The 27,139-nt window shown below is 32.0% G+C and overlaps 1 protein-coding gene and 1 long non-coding RNA gene across 12 annotated transcripts in view; one reads left to right on the forward strand and one right to left on the reverse strand.

The window, feature by feature from the left end:
* VPS13B (vacuolar protein sorting 13 homolog B) overlaps positions 1–27,139 on the reverse strand; it is a 973,300-nt gene that overhangs the window by 897,862 nt on the left and 48,299 nt on the right. For all 11 annotated transcript variants that reach the window (XR_012482416.1, XR_012482414.1, XM_074268391.1 and 8 more), the window contains exons 3-10: positions 26,371–26,491; positions 20,322–20,489; positions 17,908–18,089; positions 13,124–13,298; positions 5,803–6,071; positions 3,428–3,523; positions 2,995–3,117; positions 1,623–1,760 (exon numbers count right to left, since the gene is read on the reverse strand). Coding sequence is in view for 9 of the 11 variants with exons in the window: in XM_074268391.1 (XP_074124492.1) it covers positions 1,623–1,760; positions 2,995–3,117; positions 3,428–3,523; positions 5,803–6,071; positions 13,124–13,298; positions 17,908–18,089; positions 20,322–20,489; positions 26,371–26,491 (1,272 nt within the window). In the remaining 2 variants the exon portion in view is untranslated. The remainder of the gene's footprint in view (positions 1–1,622; positions 1,761–2,994; positions 3,118–3,427; positions 3,524–5,802; positions 6,072–13,123; positions 13,299–17,907; positions 18,090–20,321; positions 20,490–26,370; positions 26,492–27,139) is intronic.
* LOC141543366 (uncharacterized) lies at positions 21,774–26,375 on the forward strand. The gene is made up of 3 exons (XR_012482425.1): positions 21,774–21,936; positions 23,502–23,591; positions 26,125–26,375. It is a non-coding gene; the product is annotated as an uncharacterized LOC141543366 (long non-coding RNA).

Genomic DNA, 27,139 nt, shown 5'->3' on the forward strand with positions numbered 1-27,139 from the left:
GACTGTGGTCGGTATTGACAGAAATAATACCCATAAAAATGAAATTGCAGGTCCACTGCAATGCTTTTGGGAGAATTCTAAGATCAAGACCAACAACTGTTTCCTTCCCCAATAACACCAACGTAGATGGCTCTATTTAACTTTACTAGATTAGATTAATCAACTACAAATAAGAAAAATGGGGACAGCTAGGTGGCACAGTGGATAGAGCACCAGCCCTGAAGTCAAGAAGACCTGAGTTTAAATCTAGTCACATAACACTTTCTAGCTATGTGACCCTAGACAAGTCACTTAACCCTAATTGCCCCAAAAGAAAGGAAAAGAAAAATGGAAAGGAAGAAATAAAGGGTGGGGGGAAAAAACCAATAATGGGGATACTGAAATAAATAGGATAATGAAATCACTTGGGACTTTCCTCAAACTGGGAATTCCCAGACAACAAAACTCCCTCTACTAATAGACTGGTACCTTCTCTTTCATATTCTCTTAAAATTTGCATACCGGGAAGCTAAATGACTAGCCCACAGTCACAAAGCTGGTAGGTTTAAGAGGCTGACTTCAAGGTTAACTCACTATCTACTATTCTACATTATCTGTCTTTACCACAAAGGTAAAAGAAATTCTATGATCATGATCTAAAAGGAACTTAAGTCAAACTCCTTCATTTGTTAAGTGAGTATTTGGACAGTTAAGCAACTTGTTCAAGGTCACACTGTTAAATACTAACAGTGAAAGACTGTTAGGATTACTAAGTGAGAACTCAGGTTGTCTGGATGGTGACAAGGTGAGAATTCAGGTTTTCTGGACAATTACAAGGTGAGAACTCAGGTTGACTTGATAGAGGGGGCAAGCTCATTGGCTGGGGTGGTTCTTCCCAGAAGCCCTTGCATTATCCCACGCCCATTCTCTGGGAGAATAAAAGAGAGGACTCTCAGAGAAAGAAGAAGACTCTGAATTGCATCAGGCTTGACGGAGCTCTCTGCAGGAAGGGAAGTCACTTCTTTGGACAAGAGTTAACAGCAACTGCCTGGAGACAACGGTTCATTACAGGAAGAAGAATCTGTCTGAGAGATTTGAGTAGACACAGCAGATCTCTTCCCAGAGAGCAATCCAGGCTTCTAGAGAAGACAGCTCGCTACAAAAGACTAAAACTTAAATCATCTAAATTTCAATTTCCTGTTCTTTCCACCACTTCCTTCTGAATCAACTGAGAGAATTTAATTTGAATCAGCCAAAAAAGAATTCTCAAAAATGCATAACTACTAAACACAGTAAAAACTATTTGAGGAGATAAATGTTGAATATGAATACATAAACATAAAGAAAACTCTTAAAATATATTTCCATATACATCTCACACACACACACACACACACACACACACACACACACACATTCTTCTATGCTATACAAACAAAACAAGGCACTCATGAAGCAGCCTTTTTCAAAAAAAAAAACAAAAACATTGGGGGTATAAATAGGGCAGAAATTTTCTGCTGCATATTACTATTAATAAGAAGAACTCAACAAATGACAGTTGACAGCAATGATAGCAATCAACTATTCTTAAGTGTGTATGCCACACACAGACTAGAATTTGGCTTAGAAGTTTGTTCTCTGACCTTATGATGAGCTGCATTCAAAATAAATTCTGCACGAATACCATTATTTTCTGGACTTCGATAATCAAACAATGAATTTGTAAGGTATGTCAAGCCTTTGGTACTCAGATTTTCACCACAAATGAAGAAACATGCTTCCTTAAAATGAAAAAATATGAGGAGAAAGAAGAAAAATTATTATTAGGCAGTAGAAGCAATTAAGACTTTTGCTTTTACATACATTCATACACACACACACACACACATACACACATACACACACACACACATATATATATATATATATATATATATATATATATATATATATATATATATATATATATATATATATATATATATATATAGTTGGTAGTCCTATGTTCTTGATGAGGACATCACCAAAGTAAAGCCATGACATTCAAGTAAACTGGATTTAACTGAGGGAAGACTAGGTCATCTGTCTCGCCCACCCTTCCAGAACCATCTGGGTAGAATGGCCAAATATAGATCAGGTCAGCTGCAGATGGTCCTGGAAGCAATGAGAGACTTTTGGCCTTTTTCATTCATGTCTTTAATAGGTCTCAATTTGAATGAGGTCACACTCATTCAATGATTTTTTTTCTTTTTTTTTTAAAAAGAGGCTGGGGTTAAGTGACTTGCCCAAGGTCACACAGCTAGGAAGTGTTAAGTGTCTGAGACCAGATTTGAACTCGGGTCCTCCTGAATTCAAGGCTGGTGCTCTATCCACTGCGCCACCTAGCTGCCCCTTCATTCAATGATTAAAGACAGATATGAATTGAAGCAAAGAATGGCTTCTTTCACCTAAGGCCCCCCCCCAAAAAACCATCTAGGTAGATAGATAGGTAAGCAATAATAAATAAATAGATAGACAGACAAATAAATAAGCAAGCAAATGAATGAATGAATAAAGAAAGAAAGAAAGAAGTCTTGGAGGGGGAGGCCCCCAGTGTTTCAGGACAAAAAAGAAATGATATGCACACAGTGAAGGTTACAGTTCATTGACTACTAAAAAATAAATCATGTTAACACAACAAAATTGAAGAGCAACATATTATTCCAAATTGGTTTTTCATAAAGCTACCATTACAGAAAATTCCTAGTGGATTTTGACCGAAATATAACCACTAAATTGAAAGCTATCTGGAATTACCATCTAAACATTTAGTTTTATTCACTTTTTTGTTTTGTTGACATATCAGTAAGTAAACAATCCCTGCATAGTACCCATAAAAAAGTACATGTCACTTCCTATTTTTGTAATTTATCATTTATTTTGTTAAGATTTTGTTTAAAAAGTCCTTTAATCAGTTCACAAACAATGATGTGACATTACTTTTTTAGCATCTTATCTTAAAAAATGTTTACTTACAGCTTCATATCTATTCGTATTCTCTTCAAAATCTTTAACACCCATAATTCCTTTAAGGCACATGGCTCGGCAACCTACGAAACCAATTTGGCAATCAAAGAAAGGATCTCCCATCATCAGGGCCTATAAGAAGAAAATCAGTACAATAAACACAAGAATTTGAAATACAGATCAAGTGTCACAAGAATCTCATGTAATCTTTTGGACTATCTAACAATCTGTGGCATCATTTTCTTCTGTAATGTTATACAATACAGTAAAGCCGTTTAAAAAGAAGTATTTCAGTGATCTCTTTTGTCAAATAAAAGAATGTTAAACCAATGACATAAATGGCATTTTAAAATATGCAACTGGTAAAAAATATTTATTGTACACCAACTTTCCAGAATTATTACTATAAAATTAAATACATACATTTATGATGGAAAATTACCTCAACTGTAGTTCCTTCTTGCTCCCAGCATATTACTTCTTTTGATTTTACTTTCTGAGGGCTATAATAACTACTTTCAGCTTGCATTTCAGTGAGCTATGAAACAATATGATAAACAAATTAAATAAACCAAAATTAGCACTAAAGAGCAGAAATCTGTCATAACTAGACTAATTGATGAAAACAAATTAAACTTTACTATTGATCAAAATCTACTATGGTACAGGAAACAGGTGCAATAAAAACAGCTGTAACATATTATTCACATTAGAACATAAGACCCTGTTGCTGAATATGCCAATTTAATCTCATATATGGCATATGACTTGACCACCACAGTATTTTTATTTAGTTTCCTGTTATAATAAGACTGCTTTAAAAGGTGCAATAGTTGTGCAGCTGCAAGAGAAATGTTAATGGCAAATGAGCATCTATAATGAGCTTTAAAATCTACAAAATACTACATCAATTCAGTTACAACATAAATTGGGCTTAGTTCTGTTTAATCATTACCAAAATTTCTTCCTGTTATTTTCAAAGGAAAATTTATTCATTGCCTTCTGCACATGTTCAAGTAACCTTTGTCCTTGAAGAAATCAGAATATTCTTCAAACTTTAATACATTCAAATTAACGATCACATCCAAGTAAAACAAAAGCATAGCAATACTTAAATGTCCTTTTAAAATTCCACAAAAGAGTTAATTTTAGGCATGGTCTTTTTAGTTTGGGAATTCTATTATTTATTCTATCTTGTACCAAATCATTACTTCTTACATAAAATGTTTTTGAAATCACAAATTCTCATTTTTTTGGCTGTTTCCAATAGTGAAATACACATGGTTGCTGTTTTAAAGTAAAATTTTCTAAGCCAAACACTGAAATAGAAATTGATTTTCTTAAACCTGATTGCTCTTCAGCTGTCTGCAATTACTGTAGAGGAAAAGCAATTAATTGATTAAAAGAATTCAAACATTACAAGAACAATTTTCAACATTATTAGAAAAATGCTACATTTAATTTGACTTTTTTTTTTTTTTGCTGAAATGGTATCAACTTGTTCAGAATACGAATGCAGAAATATGACCTTTTTTTTTTTTAAACAAAATATGAACCACAAATTAATTCCATACATTTTAGCATGCAAGCCAAACAATGAATTCTAATGTTTTCCCCTTAACTATCAGAATGTTTCCCTTATACTTTATAGACATATGTATTTCCTATGAAAATGTCCATCCTGACTCAATTACATACTATTATTTTCATCAGTAAAACTAACAGAAGCATTAGCATAAGGCTTCATTATTTTCATATTTGAAAGTATATGGTCACAAAAATGATCTGAAATAGGATAGTTCCTTTATCAAAATAATTTTAATTTTCTTCATAAATTTGAATTAACAGTCAGTACAAATGACTGGCTCATATTATGTCTTATTCATATAAAAATAGCAACATAGTAAAAAATTTCTACCAATAAGTTTTTATTCTATTTGAAAGGAATATTTTAACCTCAATCATTTTTAATTTTGCTAAATTATGATACTAATTAATTTTAATATAATATGAAAATTCCATAGTAAGTTAAGTTTTCGGTATTCTTCAGGAAATTTAAAAGCAGATTTATCAAGGAAAATATTTATCAAGTGATAATATAAATTTTGCTAATTTTTTCAAAAATCATTTTTGAATGCACAGCATTTAGCAAAGCAAAGTGATCCTAACTAAACCAGAAAAATCATTAAATTATGTCAACATGAAAAATCTCTTTTATCCTGGGTGCTTTGAAATATCAGTTCTGTTTGGATTCATTACTATGTCAATCAAATAAATGAATTCCAGGAACTACCATGTCACTCTATCAGTAAAAACTAATTCCACAGACACTCTTTAGTATAAAGATATTTATCTTAGCATGGGCAAGTAAAAATCCATGGAATCCTTTACTCATAGTGTTTTAGGATGGACAAAATTCACACACTAATCATATAAAATGTTAGCTTTGGCAATGTAATCATTACATGGGAGAACGGGGGTGGGGACAGGGAGCACTGAAGGGAATGATTTGACTTGTAATGAATCCAAATCCATGCAATACCAATCCATGTCATAACTTAATTATATTATAATTTACATAATTTACTTCATGGTTACAACTTTGATCACAATAAATAAATCAATTTTTTAGTCATTTGACTTTATAGCAAACATCAATAAAAACAACTATAATTCTATTATACTATAGTGCTTATTTCTCTCCAGAAGCAAGATTTATTGAATTCTTTTTCGTTTTTTTTTTCTTTTGCTTTATAAAAGGGAATGTATTGATTATTTTAAACAACTAAACTTAGTATATTGCAAAAGAAAACTTACCTTGAAAGTCACTGTGGCCTTTGTACAATAAAATCCTACAGAAACAATTGGATCCTTTAAAGTCTGAGACTTCTGTTGATGCAGAGTTGTTATTGTTTCATTTCCAAGATAATCATCCTCTCCATCATCATAACTCACAATGGCAGGAACAAATGACCAAGCCCAGGACACCCATCCCTGGGACTGTTCATCATCTTGTTGTGCATAAAACTCTTGAGCTTTATATTGGTTAAGATATTGTATATCTCTGCTAATTTCACCTTCACTACCTAGCAATACAAATAGGCATGTGATCAGGGTTAGGCAGAGAAAAGTATACGACAAATAAATTTAAAAATCCACTGCTCAGATGCTCCCCCTTCCTATTTTTGACACTTGGAAATCGCATCTTTGTTTCCATATGTCTTAGTATCCACAGATAAAGAGATGAATTTTCACAGATAAGGAGATAATATGAGAATATATATCATTAAAATTGCCCTCCCAAAAAGACAACAAGATTACAGGGAAAAAGGCATCATACTACCCTTGTGTCATACCTACCTCACCCATTCAACTTTATGAAACATACTGAGCATGCAACAGATCTTCAATAAAATCTCAATTGTTTATTGACAAAAAAAATTCACATTTATATGAATTCCTTCTTCAAAAGAAATAGATACATAAAAAATTGTCAGGCTAATTAATAATAATAAATGATCAAACACACTGGAAGTATATATTCACAGGATAATAGAAATGACCTTGAAAAGTAGTAGTCAATTTACCATTTGTAAACTCAACTACTTAAGACATGAAAGGAAAAACATTTTAATGCAGATAATCCTCGAAATCAAAAGTTTATTCCAAAAATAGAAGTGCTAAAATGCACTTTATATCTAACCTATAATAACAATATTTATCTGATCTTTACTACAAATGATTACAACATATCAAAATGATTCTTGCTGATATAAAAAGAACTTTAAAAGCACAAAGATTTTCTTCAGTCAGACAAATGTTAATATAAAATTCCTAAACTCTCTAACTTATTGAATCTAAGGCTGCTTTTTTTCTGAAAATAAATACCATTGGTTTCTGTTACTCAGAGACATATTATCATTATCTTTTTTTCCCCCTGAAGCAATTGGGGTTAAGTAACTTACCCAGGGTCACACAGCTAGGAAATGTTAAGTGTCTGAAACCTGATTTGAACTTAGGTCCTCCTGACTTAGGGCTGGTGCACTATCCACTGTACCACTTAGCTGCTCCCATACTATCATTATCAAAGACCATTTCAATATTGTATTTTGAAATGCTTCAAAATAGAGTAAAAGTTTGAAAAAGATTCAAACAAGTATGATGTCATAAGATAACTCATTGAATAATCTTTATTCCCAACACACTCCCTCCTGAGTATTCCATTCTTCCATTTAGTTGGTAAAACTTGTAGAGTTTTACAACTAATCCATTTCCTTTAGCCAGATAAGAATCCATAACTGCAAGCAAAAAATAGCTTGTTTTGCTTGACATCTTTCCCCTTTTCTTACCAATCATAAATCAACTGAGGAGCTTTAAAATGATTCAAAAAAATCAACTTTAAGATTCCAGGCAATCTATGTCCATTACAATGCACTATTTACCATCACCTATTTTACACAGACTTAAAAGATCTAAAAGCAAATGTCTAATCAAACCCTTTATGAAAAGTCTAATCACCTGTAAAAAATAATAAGTAACACTTAATTTACAAAAGAATACCAAAGTTTTTAGTTACAAGGAACCAATTTTTTCACACCCTTAATTTAAAAAAAAAAAATTTTTTTGATTCAAAAAGCATTTATTAAATAACCATTAAGCAAAAGCATTTTGTTAGGTACTACTGCTGCAAAAACAATTGGGAAAAAAACATAATTCTTAAAAAGTTTACAGGAAAACAATTTGGAACAATGTCCAAAAGGCTATAAAACTGTGCATACCTCTTGATCAAGCAATACCACTACTAAGTCTGTACCCCCAAAAGATCAAAGGAAATTAAAAGGATCTACATGTATAAAAACATCTCGGCAGCTCTTTTTGTGGTAACAAATAATTAGAAATTGGATATCTATCAAATAGGGAGTGACCAAACAAGTTGTGATATATGATTATGATGGAATAGTACTATGTTATCAAAAATGATTAGCAGCTTCTCAGTAATGCAGTAATTCAAGACAATTATAAGAGACTTAGGATGTAAAATGCCAATCACACATCAAGAGAAAAAACTGAAAACTATATATAGATTGAAGAATAGCATTTTCACACTTTTTTATTTGTTGGTTTTTTCTTTCTCGTTGTTTTCTCTCTTTTGGCCTTATTTTTGTTGCATAATATGATAAGTATGGAAATTATGCACATATTTAACCTATATCAGATTGCTTGCTATTTTGGGGAGGGAGGAGGTGAGGAAGGAAGGAAGGAAGGAAGGAAGGAAGGAAGGAAGGGAGGGAGGGAGGGAGGGAGGGAGGGAGGGAGGGAGGGAGGGAGGGAGGGAGGAAGGAAGGAAGGAAGGAAGGAAGGAAGGAAGGAAGGAAGGAAGGAAGGAAGGAAGGAAGGAAGGAAGGAAGGAAGGAAGGAAGGAAGGAAGGAAGGAAGGAAGGAAGGAAGGAAGGAAGGAAGGAAGGAAGGAAGGAAGGAAGGAAGGAAGGAAGGAAGGAAGGAAGGAAGGAAGGAAGGAAGGGAGAAAAATTTGGAACATAAAGTCTTACAAAAATGAATGTTAAGGGGCAGCTAGTCAGTGCAGTGGATAGAGCACCAGCCCTGAAGTCAGGAGGACCTTAGTTCAAATATGGTCTCAAACACTTAACCCCAATTACCTCAGGGAAAAAAAAAAAAAAAAAAGAATGTTATAAACTAGCTTTACAAGTATTTGGAAAAATAAAATACTACTTAGGAAAAAAGAAATAATAAACAGGATGATTTCAGAAAAAATTCAGATTTAAATGAACTGATACAAAGTGAACAAAATAGAAAATTTTTGTTTTGTTAACCATATAAAAATACATTTTATACATTGTATAAATTGCATAATTGCACACAATATATTGTGTTGTATAAATTGTATTGTATAAACATATCATTAAAGTTGTATAAAATACAGCCTTTTACGTATAATTAAAATTGTATAAATTTTATACAATTGTATAAAACTATAAAATACTATTTTTATGTTGTAATATAAATATTGTATAATTGTAAAAAATTACACAATTGTATAAAATAACAGCAAATTGTTATGGTATAAAATAACAGCAAATCTATAAGATCATTAACTTATTTGTTTTCAGCAATACAAAACAGTTGCAAAGGACTTATGATTTAAAAAAAAAAAATGCTATCCATCCCCAGACAAAGAACTAATACAGCTTGAACACAAATAAAAGCATACTTTTTAAAAACTTTTTTATTTTGATTTGGGGATCTGAGTTTGCTTTTACAACATGGCTAATATGGAAATGTTTTACATGACTACAATCTGTTGTGACCCTGGATATCTTAGAATCAGCCAGAGTCAGGATAAACAAAAATCTTTATTCCTGGTCTTTTGGGTCTCTGTCAGGGGATTAGATATAGGAATCTCCACACCTCCTTCCTCTCTCTCTCCATCACTGAGAATGAATCTCCTCCTCTTACTCCACCCACTGATCTCACTTTCCCCTTCTTTGTCCACAGCCACCAATTGAGCCAGCACAGAATAGTTAAGTAGGGTCATCCTCCAAACAAGTTGAAAGAATATTACTCTCAAAATTTTTCTTAAAAATGATTTTAATTTTTTTTCTTTGCATGTATTAGGAAAAAAATATAAAAAGTATAAAAATTCTGAACTCTATTACTTCAAGATCTGATTTCAACTGCTAATATCAATTTCAATGAGGTATACTGTATTCCCTCCACACCTAAGTAATCTGTAATTTGCTGTAACCACCTCAGGCTGATTCAGTATTATCTAGTTATTCGGATGATCTTTTAATTTTTTTTTCTTTTAGAATTTTATCTTTCCTCTGAAAATTATTTCACTCATTGTACATAGAGTAATCTAGAGTTAGGAAATTCAAGAAATTAAACTGATATTATTTGCCATAGGGGGTTTGTATAGTGGGTACCAGTCTTGGATTCAGGTAATTAATATAAGTTCAAATCTTGCCCCAGGAACTTCTTAGCTGTGTGAACTTGAACAAATCATTTCAGCCTCAGTTTCTTTATAAAATGAGAAGTCAACATCTCTTGCAGTTCTAAGTCTGTAATCACGGTTCCAAACCAATCATTAACACTAGAAAACAATGAACAATTGTTATCCTTAGGGATCTTAGACTTGATTACCAACACAATCTATTATTCAAGGAAAAGGTGGAGAATATTGGTTGGTCTCTCTGTATAATATTCCCTCCCTACTCCAATCCTCCACACAAAAGTCAAAGTGATTTTCCTTAAACACTTATCTCAGCATGTCAATTACATGTCAAGGGTCAATTACAATCTCCTCTCTTTGTTTTTAAAGCCTTTCAAAAAAACAAATCCAGACAATCTTTCCAGCCTCATTAAACATTACTCTCCTTCTTCCACACTATAATCTAATCAAAACAAATCATCTTGCTGTTCTTCACACAATCTTCTATCTCGGTGCTTTTTTATTAATGAAGTCTTACTCCAAAAATGGAAAGTTCTCCCTTCTCACATTCACTTTATGGAATCATTCGCTTCCTTAAAGAAGCAACAAAAACTTTTACGTGATGAATCCCTCAAACGGCTCAGCACTCGCCTCTTACTGGTCATCTCATTCAGGATGAGATAAAAGTCTTAGTGTAGTTTTAAACTTTCATACGCCAATGCCCTAGTCATTTAGCTATAGCTACCAAAGCCTAAAATTGAATTAAAACTTTTGGAAAACCCTGTTTAAACTCTGTATAATATGCCATATTATGTATACATACGTAAATTTTTGTATGTTTCTTATTCAAAATTTATTTATTCTAGATATGCTCATATACACTATTTCTCCTGATAGATTTAAACATTTTTGAGAGCAATAATTATTTCAGTCACTTGGTCCATAAGACATTTAAGTATCTACTATGTGACAGACACTTGAAGTATAATAATCCCCAGCACCTAGGAGTACACAAGGCATTTAACAGGTGCTTAATAAATCTAGTTGACTGACTGATTAGTTCAGAAGCATATAAAGAACTACCAAAGAAAGAAGAACTACACAGTTGTCCAACAAGATATACATTAGAACAATGGAATCACTAGTTGGGAGGAGTATAAGTGACTTTTGCAGACAAAGAAATAATGATAAAAATTACCATGGAAAGCACAATTAAAAAGTCAAATAAAAATGAAAATTGATTAACTATCTCAATTTGAGATAATTTTCCTTGTCACAAATCAAATAATTTTTTTTCTTCTAAAAGGCTAATGTCTACTTATAAATAAAAGGCAAAAAAAAAAAAAAATTCACAATTCTTTCACCAAAGTTAAAACTTTTTGTAAGCCCATATTTGTAAAATAAAAACCCTACATGTAAAATAAACTCTAATAGCTACCTATTGTCTATAAGATTAAATATAAAATGCATTTAAAGTCTTTCTTAATCTGGCCCTTTCCTATTTTCTCTCCACATACTCTGCAGTGCAGTTGAAGAGGTTTAACAGGGAACCAAATGAGGTAAATACCTAATGGTGAGGTATATACCTCAATAGGATTAATAGGGTTAATTGAGGTCTAGTGGCAAGACTGGGGTATAGGGAGTCACATGGAGCTCCCAGGCAACCACTTAGGATTCGGCACAAGGATACAAAGTTAAATCAGCTCTAATGGCCCCAAGAGTCTCCTGTAAATGAATTTACAGGCCCGAAAACCTAGATTGATAAATAAAAGGTTTATTGTAGAAATTTGGAAGTAAAGCTCAGTTAGAAAGACGCCAGGGCCAGAGATGGCCTCTGGGCGGGCAGGAACCCTTACATAGCTGGAAGGATACCATGTGTTGGCAGGGAGGCCTCCTGCAAAGAGGGGGCTCCAGTTTGGCCCTTTTATACCCAAAAGATTGTGGGCAGTTCCAAATTCTTGGCCGGCTTTTCAGTTAGCTCAGATCAGGTGGGGGCTGGGGGAAGCTGAGCTGAGAGTGGGGGCTGGGCTCGGATATTCAAAGGGTGCCTTTGACCATGATTTGTGAATCAAGGTCAGCCATGGGTTGGGCAATTAGAAAGGAATCTTAAAGGGACCTCAACTCCCATCACAGTGACATCAGTCTCCTTCTTATCTTTGGAACATAATATTACATCTCTTGACTCCAAGCATGGAATCACTCAATGTCTTCCCATGACTGGAACCCTCTCCCTTCTCATTTTCTCCTTATTTTACTGACTTTCTTCAAAGCTCAGCTCAAGTTTTACTTTTTACAAGAAGTATTTCCAAGTGCTCCTTAATCTTAGTTCTTTCCTTCTGAGATGATCTCAAATTAAACTTGCATAAATTTTGCTTTTACAATGGGTTTTGCCTTTCTTTATATTTCCAGAACTTAGCAAAGTGTCTAAAATACAGTAGGCATTTAACAAATGCTTGTTAATGACTTGAAAATATTTCTGCTCAAGTGTTTTGTGAAATACTTAAAAAAAAAAAAAAAAAAAAGGATAACTATAAAAACTGAAGACTCTTAGCAAATTGCACAAAAATACAAATCTTAGTTCGGCAAGATTTTAACATTGCAAAAGGTTATGTATATATTGTTTGCATCCTCAATTGATGGCTTTATCTAAACTAGATATGCATATATATTTCTATATGTAGTAAAATACTGATATATCTATATATAAATTGCCCTTGAAGAAGGAAGGCACTTCCTATTTCTATTCTTACACCTAAACAGAGATTAGTTTCTATTCTCAAAAAATGCCTGAGAACACAGGGACAACATGTGTAATAACTTGAAAAGCTTTAAAATACAGTACTTCTGGTCACCATATGCTACATCAAAGTCTAGACTATCAAAATCTAAATTATTACCAGTTTACTATTTTCTAACTGGACTATAGAAATCTTCCAACTATGTTGTTTTAACTGCTTTAAAATGTGTATCTTGGTCACAAATAGTATTCAATTTTTATTATGAAAGCAACTTTCAAAGAAAAAAATCTATAATAATACTAATGACCAATTAGTGAAAATAATCTCAAAATATTATAGAATAACAAAAATTAGCTTTATCTATGGTTTTGTAAATTTCTCGTAAATGAAAGACATTTGAAAAGAATGTGAATTATTTTGTCTTTTTTTTTTCTCTAATGATTAAACTTACCTGGAATGCTTCCTAATATATCTTTAGTATGACAGTTGAGATCCTCTGTTTCTCCATCTTTAAAACTTCCTATTTCTCCATAGTAAAGGGCAACACCTAGTTGCATTATACGAATAAACATTGGGAGTTGTTGATCTGTGATGGAAAGCTTCAAACTCTCAACTAGTGTATGAATCTGAGTAAAAAGGACAGGAAAGTAATGGAAAACATGTTTAAAGGGAATGCTTTTTTGATAAAAAACATTCACAAATTTCATACTGTATTCTTGAATTACCAAAAAATATATACAAAGCAAAGACACTTGCCTTAATCTCACGAAAATCGAACTACTTTTTTTTTCAGGGGCAATAAGTTTTAGATAGAAAACTATGTGCACAGAAATGAAAACTTAAAAAATATAATATCCTATAAGCAAAATACTATTATGTTATAAATAATTATGTCAGTTTTCAACAACAAATAGAACCATTTATCATTAAATTTGGTAGTTATGTTAGTCACATGAAGCCATCTTAGCAAAATTTTCATATGACTATCATTGACAGTTTTGTTCCATAAATTTATATATCCTGAAGATATATGTAAGCAGAGAAAATACTAAAATCACAACTGTAGAAACACTGAATAATATAATACTCATAGTCTCAAAAATGGAAATCCAAATGAAATACAACTTCCAGAATGTTTTTTGAATGCTCCTTCAAGTTAGAAGTTTCTCTGTTAATCCATTTCTGACTGAGATTTCAATCAAGTCTCTACCTCATATCCATATCTAAACCATCCTGAAGATATCCTAGCCTCATAATTTAGTGAGAAAACTGCTGGACATTTGAAGAATATTTCTTTATTTCACTTTGCCACTTCTAGGTTCTAGCTCTTTCTACTTTACTCAATAACTTCTCTTCCTCTATTCATATTTACTACCCAATCAAAATTCTTAGAGGTATTATCTATACAACTTCAGGTCAATTCCCTTTCTCAATGAGTTTCATATCTGGCTAATAATTTTCCTTTCTCCTCCAATTTCTGGTCTCATGTTAGGGAATTTCAAAATACCTACTGACTCTCTTTCCACTGACCCTAAGCACTCAGTTCCTCAATCTCTGCACTTCCAAGGACCTTCATCCCATGCATCCCTTGCAATTACAAGGATGGTCATACCTTTGATCTTGCTATCACTCACAAAAATATCACTTCTATGTTCAAGATTTCCAAAATTTCCTTAATCATAATATATTGACTATCCATCTCCCCTCTACTTTCTCATAAAAAGTTCTACTATTCATCTAGTTCATAACCTACAATCCGTTGCTCCCCCTCCCCCCAATTTTTTCCTGGGCCATATTCCTTGAACCATCTCCTCTTTCTGTATTCTTCTCTCCTTCTTGATTTCTTGGTGAATCAGTTCAATTCTACACTGTCCTCTTCTCTTGAGTTCTTGGTTCTTTGATATTCCTTGTTGCACCTTGCCAAGCCTCAGGCTTATGAAAATAAATCTGTTTATGTTATGCAGTGTTATGTGTTATGTTATACAATGTTATACAGCATTTCTGTGATTTTTAAAATCCGCTTTTGTTCAGCAGCATGTGTGTAGGAGTAGTACATGGTATAAGTGATAAAGCCTCAGGATTAGCAAATCTGGTAGTCTTTTCTCAATCCTCATGGTCTTTGACCTCTCTTTAGCCTCTGACATTATTGCTCACCCTTTGCTTTATGGTACTCTTATCTAGATTTTCACGGCACAACTCTCTCCAGGATCTCCTCCTATGTCACCTTTTTGTCTACTTTGATGGATGATACCTTCTAGCATTGCCATCTTTACAATGTATTTATCATGCAATATTATAACAATCCAGACCTACCAAAAGGCAATTCCTATGAGGAGAGTGATAATACTTTATCTAAACTTTATACTCTTTCAGCACAAGCCTGTACACATGGAAGTCACTTAAATAAACATCCATGTGCTCTGATAAACAAGGCATGGCAGCAGCAGTGAACTACATTCTACTTCCAAAAAGAATTTCTTTCCAATTTCAAAGATGTAGATACAAAATATCTGTGTACTAAATGGAAGCCACTCAGATCAAAAATGAAGTGACTAATTGCAAAAAAAGACAAGGAGACAAATTACAATAAATTTTATAGTTTCAAAGTTAACCCCCCCCCACATGAGCACAGTATTTAAAAAAAAAAAAAAAAAAAAAAACTACAGGTCTTTCACCAGATGAGCCTGAATTGATCTAAGTGAAAAACAGACAGGTTAACATTGGTTTACAAAGCTGGCTGATATAAAAAAAAAAAAAAAGATATAAATGCATATTCCAATGGGCAAATAAAATGTTGCGAGATCACAGCTAAAGGTAAAAGTTCATTCCATGTCAAAATTTGGCATTAAGATCTTACATCTCTAACCAAATTTTAAAATATCAACTTCAGGTTACCAAGAGGGTAACTTTTAGATTCACAGTACATGTTTAGAGGACATACTAACACTATAAAAAGTAGAGTTCTAAAATTATTACCAAAGGTCTTTTCTTGAAAAATAATGGTTTTTGGGGCAGCTAGGTGGCACAGTAGATAGAGTATCAGACCTGAAGTCAGGAGGACCTGAGTTCAAATCTGGTCTTAGACACTTAATATTGCCTGGCTTTGTGACCCTGGGCAAGTCACTTGACCCCAACTGCCTCAGCAAACATAACAAAAAGAAGAAAAAGAATGGTTTTAGTGTCATTGTGATAGATAGGATATTGGACTGAGAATCAGAGAGATAGATAGGATATTGGACTGAGAATCAGAGAGACCTGGGTTTACTTGCTATGTGACCCTGAGCAAGTCACTTAACCTGTTTGCCTCAATTTCCTCATCTATAAAAAGGAGATAATTGCGAAGAACAAATAAAATAATACAAGAAAAGTTATTATAAAGTTTTAAGTGAAATGTACATACCAATAGTCATTTTTATATTAGTGCAATATAAATGCAAAATGAATCAATATGATGTGTAGACAAAAAAAGCAATGGCTTCTTAGGTTGCCTCAAGAAAAAACAGTGTCCACAGTACCGTTGTACTCTACTATGCCCAAATTATATCTAACATTATATTGGCTTCTGGTCAACACATTCAAAGCAAAGACTATTAAGCTGGAATGAATAACCTCGACATCACACTCTGTGATCAAGTGAAGAACTAGAGATATATGACCTAGAGAAAAGAAGAAAGAAGGAAAGGAAGGATATGGAATGTCATAGGTTTTGAAGAAGCTGTAAGTCAAGTTTCACTTGGTCCCAAAAGCCAAAGCTAGAAATAATAGGTGGAAACTACAAAGAAGAAAATTTAGAATTGATGTAAGTAAAAAGTTCTTTAAAATTGTAATTGTTCAAAAGTAGAATGAGAGTAGAATGCCTTAAGAGATAACCTTTGATTCAAAAATAATTTACAACTGCTTTTGTCAGGCATTTTGAATACAAAAACAAAATGAATTCCTTCCTGTCTTCAAAGAGAGGGGCTGAAGAAGGGTACTGCGCAAAAAGAAAAATAGATGACACAAGTACATAAAAAGTTAAATACAAAGTGGATTCTGAGAAAAGGGACTAGAAATGAGAAGACCAAGATAGTTTTCCCACAGAGCATGAAACATAAGCTAATCTTTGAAGGAAGCTAAAAGTCTATGAAGTGGGAATAACAATGTCTACCAAAATTTGGCAACAATTCATTCAAAGGCAAAGATATGAGAGATGCAATGTCATGTACAGGAATCACCAAAAAATATAGTTTAGCCCAGACATGAAGGAGACAATACACAATATTAATCTCTCTGATAAAGAATAGGAGTGGTATTTACGTCATATATATGCCTTTTTTGTACTGCTTACATATCATCTTTCCCATTAGACTGTGAGTTCCACGAAAGTAGGGACTGCTCTTCTGTCCTGTGTCCCTAGTGCTGAGCTCAGGTCAGATGTAGAACAGGCACTCAATAAATACCTGTTGATCTGATTTGAAATGTAAAATTTCTCGGGTATACTTTAATGTATGTTTGTCAAATTTTAAAATGATCAGAATGTTACGAGAAGTGACAAAATGTCATCATCCTCATCCTTGCACTTAGACCTTCCAGGCCCTATTCACTGTATTGTGGGAACTTTTTTTTTTGTATTCTTTCTCCATCAATCAAAGTATGTACAAAAAAACTTGTTCCGCCTTTCTATTTTTTTCTTCAGCACTTAGATGATGCTTGCCATATAGCAAACACTTAATAAATGCCTCTGCACTAAGCCCCTCAATCAATAATTATGCTACTGTCTTGAATTGGTGTTACAAAAAATGAAAAGCAATTCAAGCCACTTTTTTAAGAGCCCTGAAGCAGAAACTACTCAGATGTCATTAGAAAAAATTGTACAAATTTATTATCTGGTAAATACCTAATCTGAACCATTGGAATTTTTGAGTAAAAGATCACTAAAAAGCCTACAGAAGCCATACTATATCACCTGCCCAAGCCAAACTTAACATTATTTCCATTTTAAATGTTTGCATACCTATTCAAATTAATATATTTATATGTACATTGGTCAAGTCAAAATTAACCAAAGTAAAGGTGCTTTTCTAGAGAAGTAAAATGTAGAAAGGTAACCATTAAAATGCAACTTTTAAAAACTAGAATGTAAAAAGTATATGCTTATAAGCTAAAAAAATAAAATAAAATGAGGAAGCCAGACAAAAACAGCTAACTTTTTCTTGACTGTTGAAGTAAAGAAAAAAGCACTATCTGGAGACTTACTTTAATGACTGACGGCATCTTGGAATTCAAGTTATCATAAGTAAAATGAAGTCGAGTTCTGAAGGAACATTTGTACAGCAAAGGATCCTGGTAAAACTCAATTTTACCACTAGCATTCCTCTTATCAAGACAAACTGTGCAGTCAGAAAAATTTATAACTTTTCGCAGTACTAGGTCAGTTGCTAAAAAGAAAAAGAAAACAAAAATTCAAGTTAATTAGAGATAAAGTATTTTTAGGAAGAAAAATGGCTAATTGACAACTCAAAATCACAAATTAAAGACAAAAATATGGAAAATATTTTAACTAATTCCTTTCATAGGTCTTATTTCAATAGCAAAAATATTCAAGTCCATTGAGTCAAGATGCAAAGTTTCCATCCTCATAAGAATGTTAAAAAAAAAAAATAAAAAAACAAAAAACCTCAGGCTATCTTCTAATATTTCAAAAACCAAAGAGAATTTTAGTTGGTGTAAAATCAGAGTTATGCATATGTGTGGGACTGAGCCTGTTTTATTAGTCATCTTTTATCATATGCTTTCACATATATTCTACCTTTCAATAGCTTTACAGAAGAAGAGATTTTTAAAAAAGAATATATGAACTAATAATGTCCAAATTTATACATTGTGTAAATATACTCAAAGATAGAGAATATAATAAAGAAGAAACAGAAGAGATGTTGATATTTTTCTCTTTTCTCCTCTTTATCCAAAATTAGTATTTTCCAAGAATATTAAGTAACCAATAAAAGTCCAAATTTCGAACCAGAAGATCACTGTACACTTCAACAACAACACTGTATGAGGATGTATTCTGATGGAAGTGGAAATCTTCAACATAAAGAAGAGCCAACTCACTTCCAGTTGATCAATGATGGACAGAGGTAGCTACACCCAGAGAAGAAACAATGGGAAGTGAATGTAAATTGTTAGCACTAATATCTGTCTGCCCAGGTTACATGTACCTTCGGAACCTAATGCTTATTGTGCAACAAGAAAATGGTATTTACACACATGTATTGTATCTAGGTTATATTGTAACACATGTAAAATGTATGGGACTGCCTGTCATCGGGGGGAGGGAGTAGAGGGAGGGGGGGGATAATTTGGAAAAATGAATACAAGGGATAATATTATAAAAAAAATATAATAAAAAATTTTTAAAATAAATGAATAAATAAATAAATTAATTAAGTGATTTTTTAAAAAAAGTCCAAATTTCCCCCCCTCCCCCCAAAAAATAATAAAAATATAACAAAAGCTTTATCTCTAGGGCTCTTTTTTTTTTTGTGGAATATCCAACAGCTAGAATTGTACCAAAATCTTTTTAGCCCTTCCTCTAGAACCTAATTCTACATTTTGTTTTTTTAAAGCACTTCTTAAACAACAGTAATAATACATATATAGCACTTTGAAATTTGCAAAGCACTTTACATACAAACTCACCTCCCAAAGAACTTTATTCATTACAAAATAATATCTAATTAGTATCACATTATTTTATAATTCTAAAAAGCACTTTCACATGTCATTTTGTCATCTTCAAAATGTAGTTCTATAAGTGATATTATCTCCATTTTACATATGATAAAAAGGTCACATAATTAAACTAAACTGGCAGAGCTATTTGGTGCCAGTGCCAGGAACTTACCCTGCAATTTTTGACTTTTCAAATAATGAATGACTGATTATTCAATTCCTGCGTTACTCAGTTTTATTTTGTTTTCCTATATCTATATCTATAGTCTAATTTTGGGGGCATTTTAATGTATGTTAGTATCTTTCCTAGAAGAATAGAAGAAGGAATGGAAAGGGAAGAAATTCAAATTAATTCAAAATGGCTTTAGTTTGAAAAATGTAAATATAAGATCTAAAATAAGAAAATGCTTCAAGAGGACTCAACTTTTATTGGATTTTACATACACACACATACACTCTCTCTCTCTCTCTCTCTCTCTCTCTCTCTCTCTCTCTCTCTCTCTCTCTCTCTCTCTGTCTCTCTCTCTGTCTCTCTGTCTCTGTCTCTCCTTTCTTTGCCTCCATTAAGATATAACCAGATGAATCATTCCTATAACTCAGTTCTAGAACTCGTAGAATTTAACTAAATGATAGTGTTTTTTTTACTTTTAATTTTAAATTTTAATTTAATTTAATTTTAAAAGTAAAAATTTTACTTTTAATATAACCCATTAACAACTTAACTTTTGAACTCAATTTTGAGAACTCCAGACAAGTAGGAAAGAATAGAAAATAAGAAAACTATCTTATGAAAATTTTACATCTTTCCCAACATCTAATGCAATGCTCTGCACAAAATAGATACCTGACATTCCTTAGCTGATAAATTATACTTTAAAAATTAAAATGCTGCAATTTTTACACAAAAAGGAACACAACTATCAGAGTTTACCTACCAGAAATGTCCATGAATGCTCGATCCCAGAATTCATCTACTGTATAGCATTCTGCAGAAGTAATATTGACTGAAAGAACAATATCATCCTCCACATATTTTAATATGAGATTATTTATAACGATATTGACATTGTTTACAACTCGTCTAATCAAGCTCTGCACATAGCCTGAAAAATGAAAAACAAAAGGGAAAGATGTCTTTCATTAAATTTTTCTACATTCTTACAAATAACTTACTAGAAGACAAAATTCTTCAGTTAAGAACCACATATTCTTCCTTAGGATAATGAAAACAGAAAACCAAAAGAAAATATGCAATACAGATTTAAAATCCAAAGTTAAAAAAAAAAAAATCCACCACATAAATAATATACCAATATTCTTTTGTCTAACTTTCTTAATTTGATTTCATTATAAGTTTTTTATGATGAATAATCTTTTATCATTTTTCCTACATTTTTTATTTTACCAGTTTTCACATGTACATTGTGTGATTGAGCATAAAGAAAGAAGGTGAGTAAATATGAAATTATCTCCTCCATTAGGATATAAGTTCCTGTAGACAGATTGTTTGCCTTTCATTGTATTCCCAGTACTCTGCTAAGAGTACCAATCTGGAATTCCCCTTCAGTTGTCTTCTTACTCTGGAACTTCATTCAATGAAAATGGTCTTCTTATTCTAGGATATCTTTCTACTTCTCTACCACTCCTCTCAGCACTGAGCTCCTCTTGAGGTTTTCATATTGGGGAGAAGCCTAAGCCAGCCCCATTCAAGATTAATTCCTCCTTCATTTCTGCTTCTCTTTCTCTGGTTTTGTTCAATTTCTAATAATGAATTACCTTCCCCTATTAGAATGTAAATTCCTTTTAGGAGAAGGAATGTCTGTCTCTCTCTGTCTGTTTGTCTGTCTGCCTCTCCTTCTCTCTCCTGCCCTCCTCTGTTTCTCTCTTTCCTCCTGTCTCTCAATCTCTCTCTATCTCTCAATCTGTGTGTGTGTGTGTGTGGGGGGGGTGTCTCTCTCTTTCTCCTCCCCCCTTCCTCCCATATAACCAACTGGATGCTAAGTTCTGTCATTTTACCTTACTAACAATTCTTATATTATGCCCCATTCTGTCCTCAGACATTTCTACTACCCTGGTTCAAAAACTTGGACTATTGCAACAATCTGCTAGTTGCTCTCCATTCCTTGTTTCTCTACAATTCTCTCTTAAGGTTTCAAATGTTTCATTTTCCCAAAGCTCTGGTCTGAATACATCACTATCACCTCACACTCAACAAATTCCAATGGCTCCTTCTCACCTTCAAAACTCCATAAAAAATCCTCTGTTTAGCTTCTAAAGCCCTTTATAACCTAGCTTCTTCCAACCTAGTAAAGATTAAGAAACAAAAAGTGAATAGTGCATGTGTTCCACTGGTAACCATACAATTTTAAAGATATGTAGCAGAACAAGATTCCCAGGACACTACACAGACTTTCTGTAAATAATTTATAAGACTAAGAAAAAGCCAAATGCAAAAAGATTACAAGAAGGAAGGAAGGGAGAAATAAAAGAGAAGAGGAAAAGAAAAAGGAGAAGCACTTATATATCACCTATGACGTGCTAGGCACTATGGTAAGTACCTTTTTTTTAAATAATAACTTGTGAAGTAAGTACTGTTATAATCCACGTTTTATAGTTAAGGAAACTGAGAGAAACAAGTTAAATAACTTGCCCAGGGTAACTAAGGTAGGTCCCAGGAGCCTACTCACAAAGAGGGCATTTATCAAAGACAAAAAAGGTATCCTTTGTTTACTTATTTATATATATAGTTTTATATATGTATAGTAGCACTTTTTGTTGTAGAAAAGAACTAGAAATAAAGTGAATGTCCATCAAATGAAGAATAACTCAACAAACTTTGGTAAATGAATGTAATGTAATATACTTTAAGAAATTAGTAATTTTATAAATAAGAAGCATAAAAATATTCATACAATCTGATAATGCAGAGTTAAATAAATAGAATGAAGAAAACAATATACAAAATTACTATAACAATATAAACGGAAAGAAAAATCAAAACACAGTTGAAAACAAATATTATAAAATTATAAAAAGCAAGAATGGTCCCAAAGTAGAGAAATGAGAAGATACCTCCATCCCACTCCTGTGACAAGATAAATGATCCACAAATTTGGAAGACTGGATATATATTTTAGACATTTTGATGTGTAAACCAGTTGTATTGATTTCTTTCTCTCTTTTTTCTTAATTAAAAAAAAATTATATAGAATGGCTCTCTAGGAGGAGGTAGGATAAAAGGGATGAATAGTAAAAATTTTGATGATAAAAAAAAATAAAAGAAAAAAAATTATCAAAACCGGCATTTTTGCTGGAAAATGAGTGTAAACCAACACCCCCTATATCTCCATTCATCATCCCAGTGACTTCCCAAAACAAAACACCCTTTTTGGGCCACTATTCCTCAACATCTGTTCTCTCTCCCATTAGAATGTAATTTTTTATGGGTGGGGTATATCACACTTGTGCAATATGTCTTATATATGATACATAGACCTCACCATTAAGTAATGTAAGTTTAATGATTCCTCAATAATTACCAATCTTATTCTAAAACTCTACAAAAGTAAACTTGCAATTTCATAATTTGCAATTAAATATACACAAATACATTATTTAAAACATGTATCTTTTGAAAACAACTTTTGGGGACAAAGGGGGTTTTTTCTAGCATTTTTCTAATGTTACAGAATATCTAAATGTCTCTCAAATACTATAAACCTTAATTGAACCATGCTTAAGATAATACCTTATGGATTATAAAATCACATTTTCTTAATTTTAGATTCAATCTAATTCTATGTTTCAACTAAAAGCCACTTTGAATAAGTTAGCATTAGTATGTCAAAAAAAAAATTCTATGCTAAAAATCACAACAGAAGCTAAAAAGAATATGGCTAATTTTCAAGAAAGACACTAATCTTTTTATCACTAGAATGTTAGTAAAGCAATAACAGATACAGCCTTTAAACACCTTAAAAAACAAACATTTGGCAGGCTTATACACATTTTTAAAAAATCAAAACGGCTCAAATTTCTTAGCTTTGCTGTTCATTTATATTAATCATCAGGTGGTTTTTATTTTTAATTTAATAACAATGTTTTTTTTTTTAAAGCTAAAGGAAGTCCTTTGGATCACTGAATAGATGTTCCTATATGGAGGACATGTGAGAAGACAGGCCCAACAAACACAAATGATTAAGAAGGTAAGATATAAAACAGAAATTGGAAGCAGAATGGATTAAAAACCAGAATGCAGCATTATGTTGTTTACAAGAAATATATTTTATTAATTAAAAAAAACAACAACAAGAAATACATTTTAAAATGAGAGACATACATACAGTAAAAGTAAAAGGATGGAGAATTTATTAAGCTTCAGATGATTAAAACAAGATTATCAATCATGATCAAAATAAAGTTAAGAGAGATAGGTAACTGTAATATAATAATAATGTAATATGATAATGTGATAAACATAGATAATGAAGTAATATCAACATCTACCTATATACCAAATGCTATAGCATCCATACTTTGAAAGGGAAAGCTCAATGATTTAGAAGTAGAAATCAATAGCAAAATTATAATAGTGGGATACTTCAATCTTCCTTTCCCAGAACCAGATAAATTTAACCAAAAAATAAACAAAAGTTAAGGAAATGAACAGAATCTTTAAATAAGCTAGATATGAGCTATATCTACAGAGAACTGAAGGGATATAAAAAGGAATATGTGGTTTCTTAGCAAGACACGGTACATTTAGAAAAATTAATATTTTGAAGGAAAAGCTTACATAGTTAAATGTAGAAAAGTAGAAATATTAAATATATCCTTTTCAGTCCATATTGCAATAAAATTCATACTTAATAAAGAATCATGGAAACACAGATTAATTGGTGACTAAAGATTCTAGTTTTAAAGAACCAGTGGATTAAGGAACAAATAATGGTAATAATACTTTTATTAAAGAAAAAGATATTAATGAGACAATATACCAAAAATACAGAAACAACATACCAAAATTGCAAAAAAGCAGAAATCAGGTAATAATTTACATCTATAAATGCTTACATCAATAAAATAAAGAACAGACCAATGAAGTGGGTATACAATTTTTAAAAGCTAGAAAAAGAACAAAGTAAAAAGCCTTAAACAAAAATTGGAAATCCAAAAAATCAAGTGATATTAATAAAGCTGAATGTAAGAATTCATTAATTCACTATTTTATTTATTAATGAAATTTATTAATTCACTGAATTAATACATAAAAATAAGATCTGGTTTTATAAAAAAAAGAACAACAAAATTTCGGTTTTATGAAAAGAACAACAAAACGTAAAAATCTTATTGCTAAGATTTTGAAAAAGAAAGAAAAATCAAATCACTAATATCCAAAATGAAAAGGGTAAATGAATATTCCACTAATGAAGATGAAATCATAGCAACTATTATGAGTCACTTTTACCCAATTATATGTCAATAAATTTAATAATTTAAGTAAAATGAAATAATAATTTTAGCATAGTACCAGGATATAAAATAAATCCAAATAAATCATCAGCATTTCTATATATCAAAAGAAATAGTAAAAGATATCCCATTTAAAATGACAATAGACAGCATAAAATTCAAGAACTATATAAACATAATTATAAAACATGCAAATAAAATCAGATTTTAAAAACTCGGGAAAAATTAATTGTTGTTAGAGTGGCAGAGTTAATATAACAAAAATGACAATTTTACCTAACATAGTAATTCAATGCCATCCCAATTAAATTACAAAAAAAAAAAAAAAAAATTGTTGAGCTAGAATAAATTACAACAACAACAAAAACACAAACAGATAAAAAAATTCATTTGGAAGAACAAAACATCATGAATATCAAGTGTATTAAATAATCTAAAGAAAGGAGATTAGCAATATCAGATGTTAACTATATCATAAAGCACTAATTATCAAAATTATCTGATTCTTTCTTAAAGAACAATAATATCCCATAACATTCATATACTATAACTTATTCGGCCATTCCCCAATTGATAGGCATCCACTCAGTTTCTTGCCACTATAAAAAGAGCTGCCATATTTTTGCCCATCTAGGTCCTTTTTCCTCTTTTGTGATCTTTTTGGGATATAGGCTCAGTAATGGCACTGCTAGGTGAGAGTATGCATAGTTTGATAGCTTTTTTGGACATAGTTCCAAATTGCCCTCCAAAATGGCTAGATCATTTCACGACTTCAACAACAATGCCTACTAATATTCCTATGTCTCTTCAATCTTCAAAAAACCCTTACTTGATCCTTCTAGCCCTGCTAACTATTGTTCTATATCTTCTGCCCTTTGTGGCTAAATTCCTTGAAAAGGTTGTCTATAGCAGGTAACTCCACTTCCTCTTCTTTCTCTCTTCTTACAATCCAACTTCAGCTTTTAACATTCCATTGAAACTGCTCTTGCCAAAGTTAATAATGATCTCTTAATTCCAAAGTTACTTAATGATCTCATTTTCATTCTCCTTCATCTCTCCATTGCCTCTGACACTGTTGATCACTCCTCCTTAACACTTTCTTTTTTAGATCTTCAGGATATCACTTTCCTGGTTCTCCTACCTATTTAACCATTCCTCCTCAGTCTCCTTTGCCAGAACTTCATTTAGTTCATGCCTTTTAATCTCACTGCCTCTGTTCTGGACACTCTTCTCTTCTCAAACTATAATACTTTATTATTTCATCAGCTAGCATGCAATATCAAAAGAAGATTCATGTTCAAGAGATGAAATCAAAAGGCCTTAACAACAGATTGAACTGGGGAAGGAAGGAGGACTGAAGAAGCTGAAAGACACTGAGGAATTTAGCCAGAAATGGAAGAGAACTGCTCTAATGGAAAGAGTATCTGCATTCATCAGGACAGATTCTTCAAATCCCCAAAAAGACAGTTATTTAGTTTTTCCTGCACTTTCTGAAATTTCATTTTGAGTTACCTGGTGGTAAGTCAGGGTCTGTAGGGGTAGCTTGCTGTATTCGTCTTGGTTTCACTGATGATTTTGTATTCTCAGTAGCACTTCTGTTAGTTGAACTAGAACCACAACTTTCATGATCATCCTATTTTTAATTAAAAAAAAAAAAAAAGAAAGAAAACAAACAAAAAAAGCCATTAAACATACTGTCAAGAAGAAGCACAGATCTGTTGAAAAAAAATGATTTATGGTTTCTAAGTTAAAGGAGCTGTCCTCTTCTATTCATCATATACTACACATAATAAGCAACTACTATATATATTCTGATGGGATAAAAATGGGTTCCAGATTAACAATATTTTAGATTCAAATGTTAAGTCCTACCCATAAGTACATTAAAAAGTTATCAAAACAAATATATATATATGTATATATATACATATATATACATATATATATATATATATATACACACTGTTCTGATATCAATATGTTGAAATTCAGTCAAAATAGATTTAAAGTCATTTCTCAAAAAATACATTATAAAAAGTTGTTTAATCTTCCTGCATATAGTGGTCCAAAAATTTACTCACAAAAGGACCCATAAGTGCAAAAATATTTATAGTAGCCTTTTTTTGTAGTGCCAAGGAATTGGAAACTGAATGGATGCCTATCAGTTGGAGAATGGCTGAATAAGTTATGATATATAAATTTAATGGAATATTGTTGTTCTATAAGAAACAATCAACAGGATGATTTCAGAAAGGCCTGGAGAGATTTATATGAAGTGAAG

Source organism: Sminthopsis crassicaudata, chromosome 1 (genome assembly GCF_048593235.1).
Source record: "Sminthopsis crassicaudata isolate SCR6 chromosome 1, ASM4859323v1, whole genome shotgun sequence".
NCBI classification, from domain to species: domain Eukaryota; kingdom Metazoa; phylum Chordata; class Mammalia; order Dasyuromorphia; family Dasyuridae; genus Sminthopsis; species Sminthopsis crassicaudata.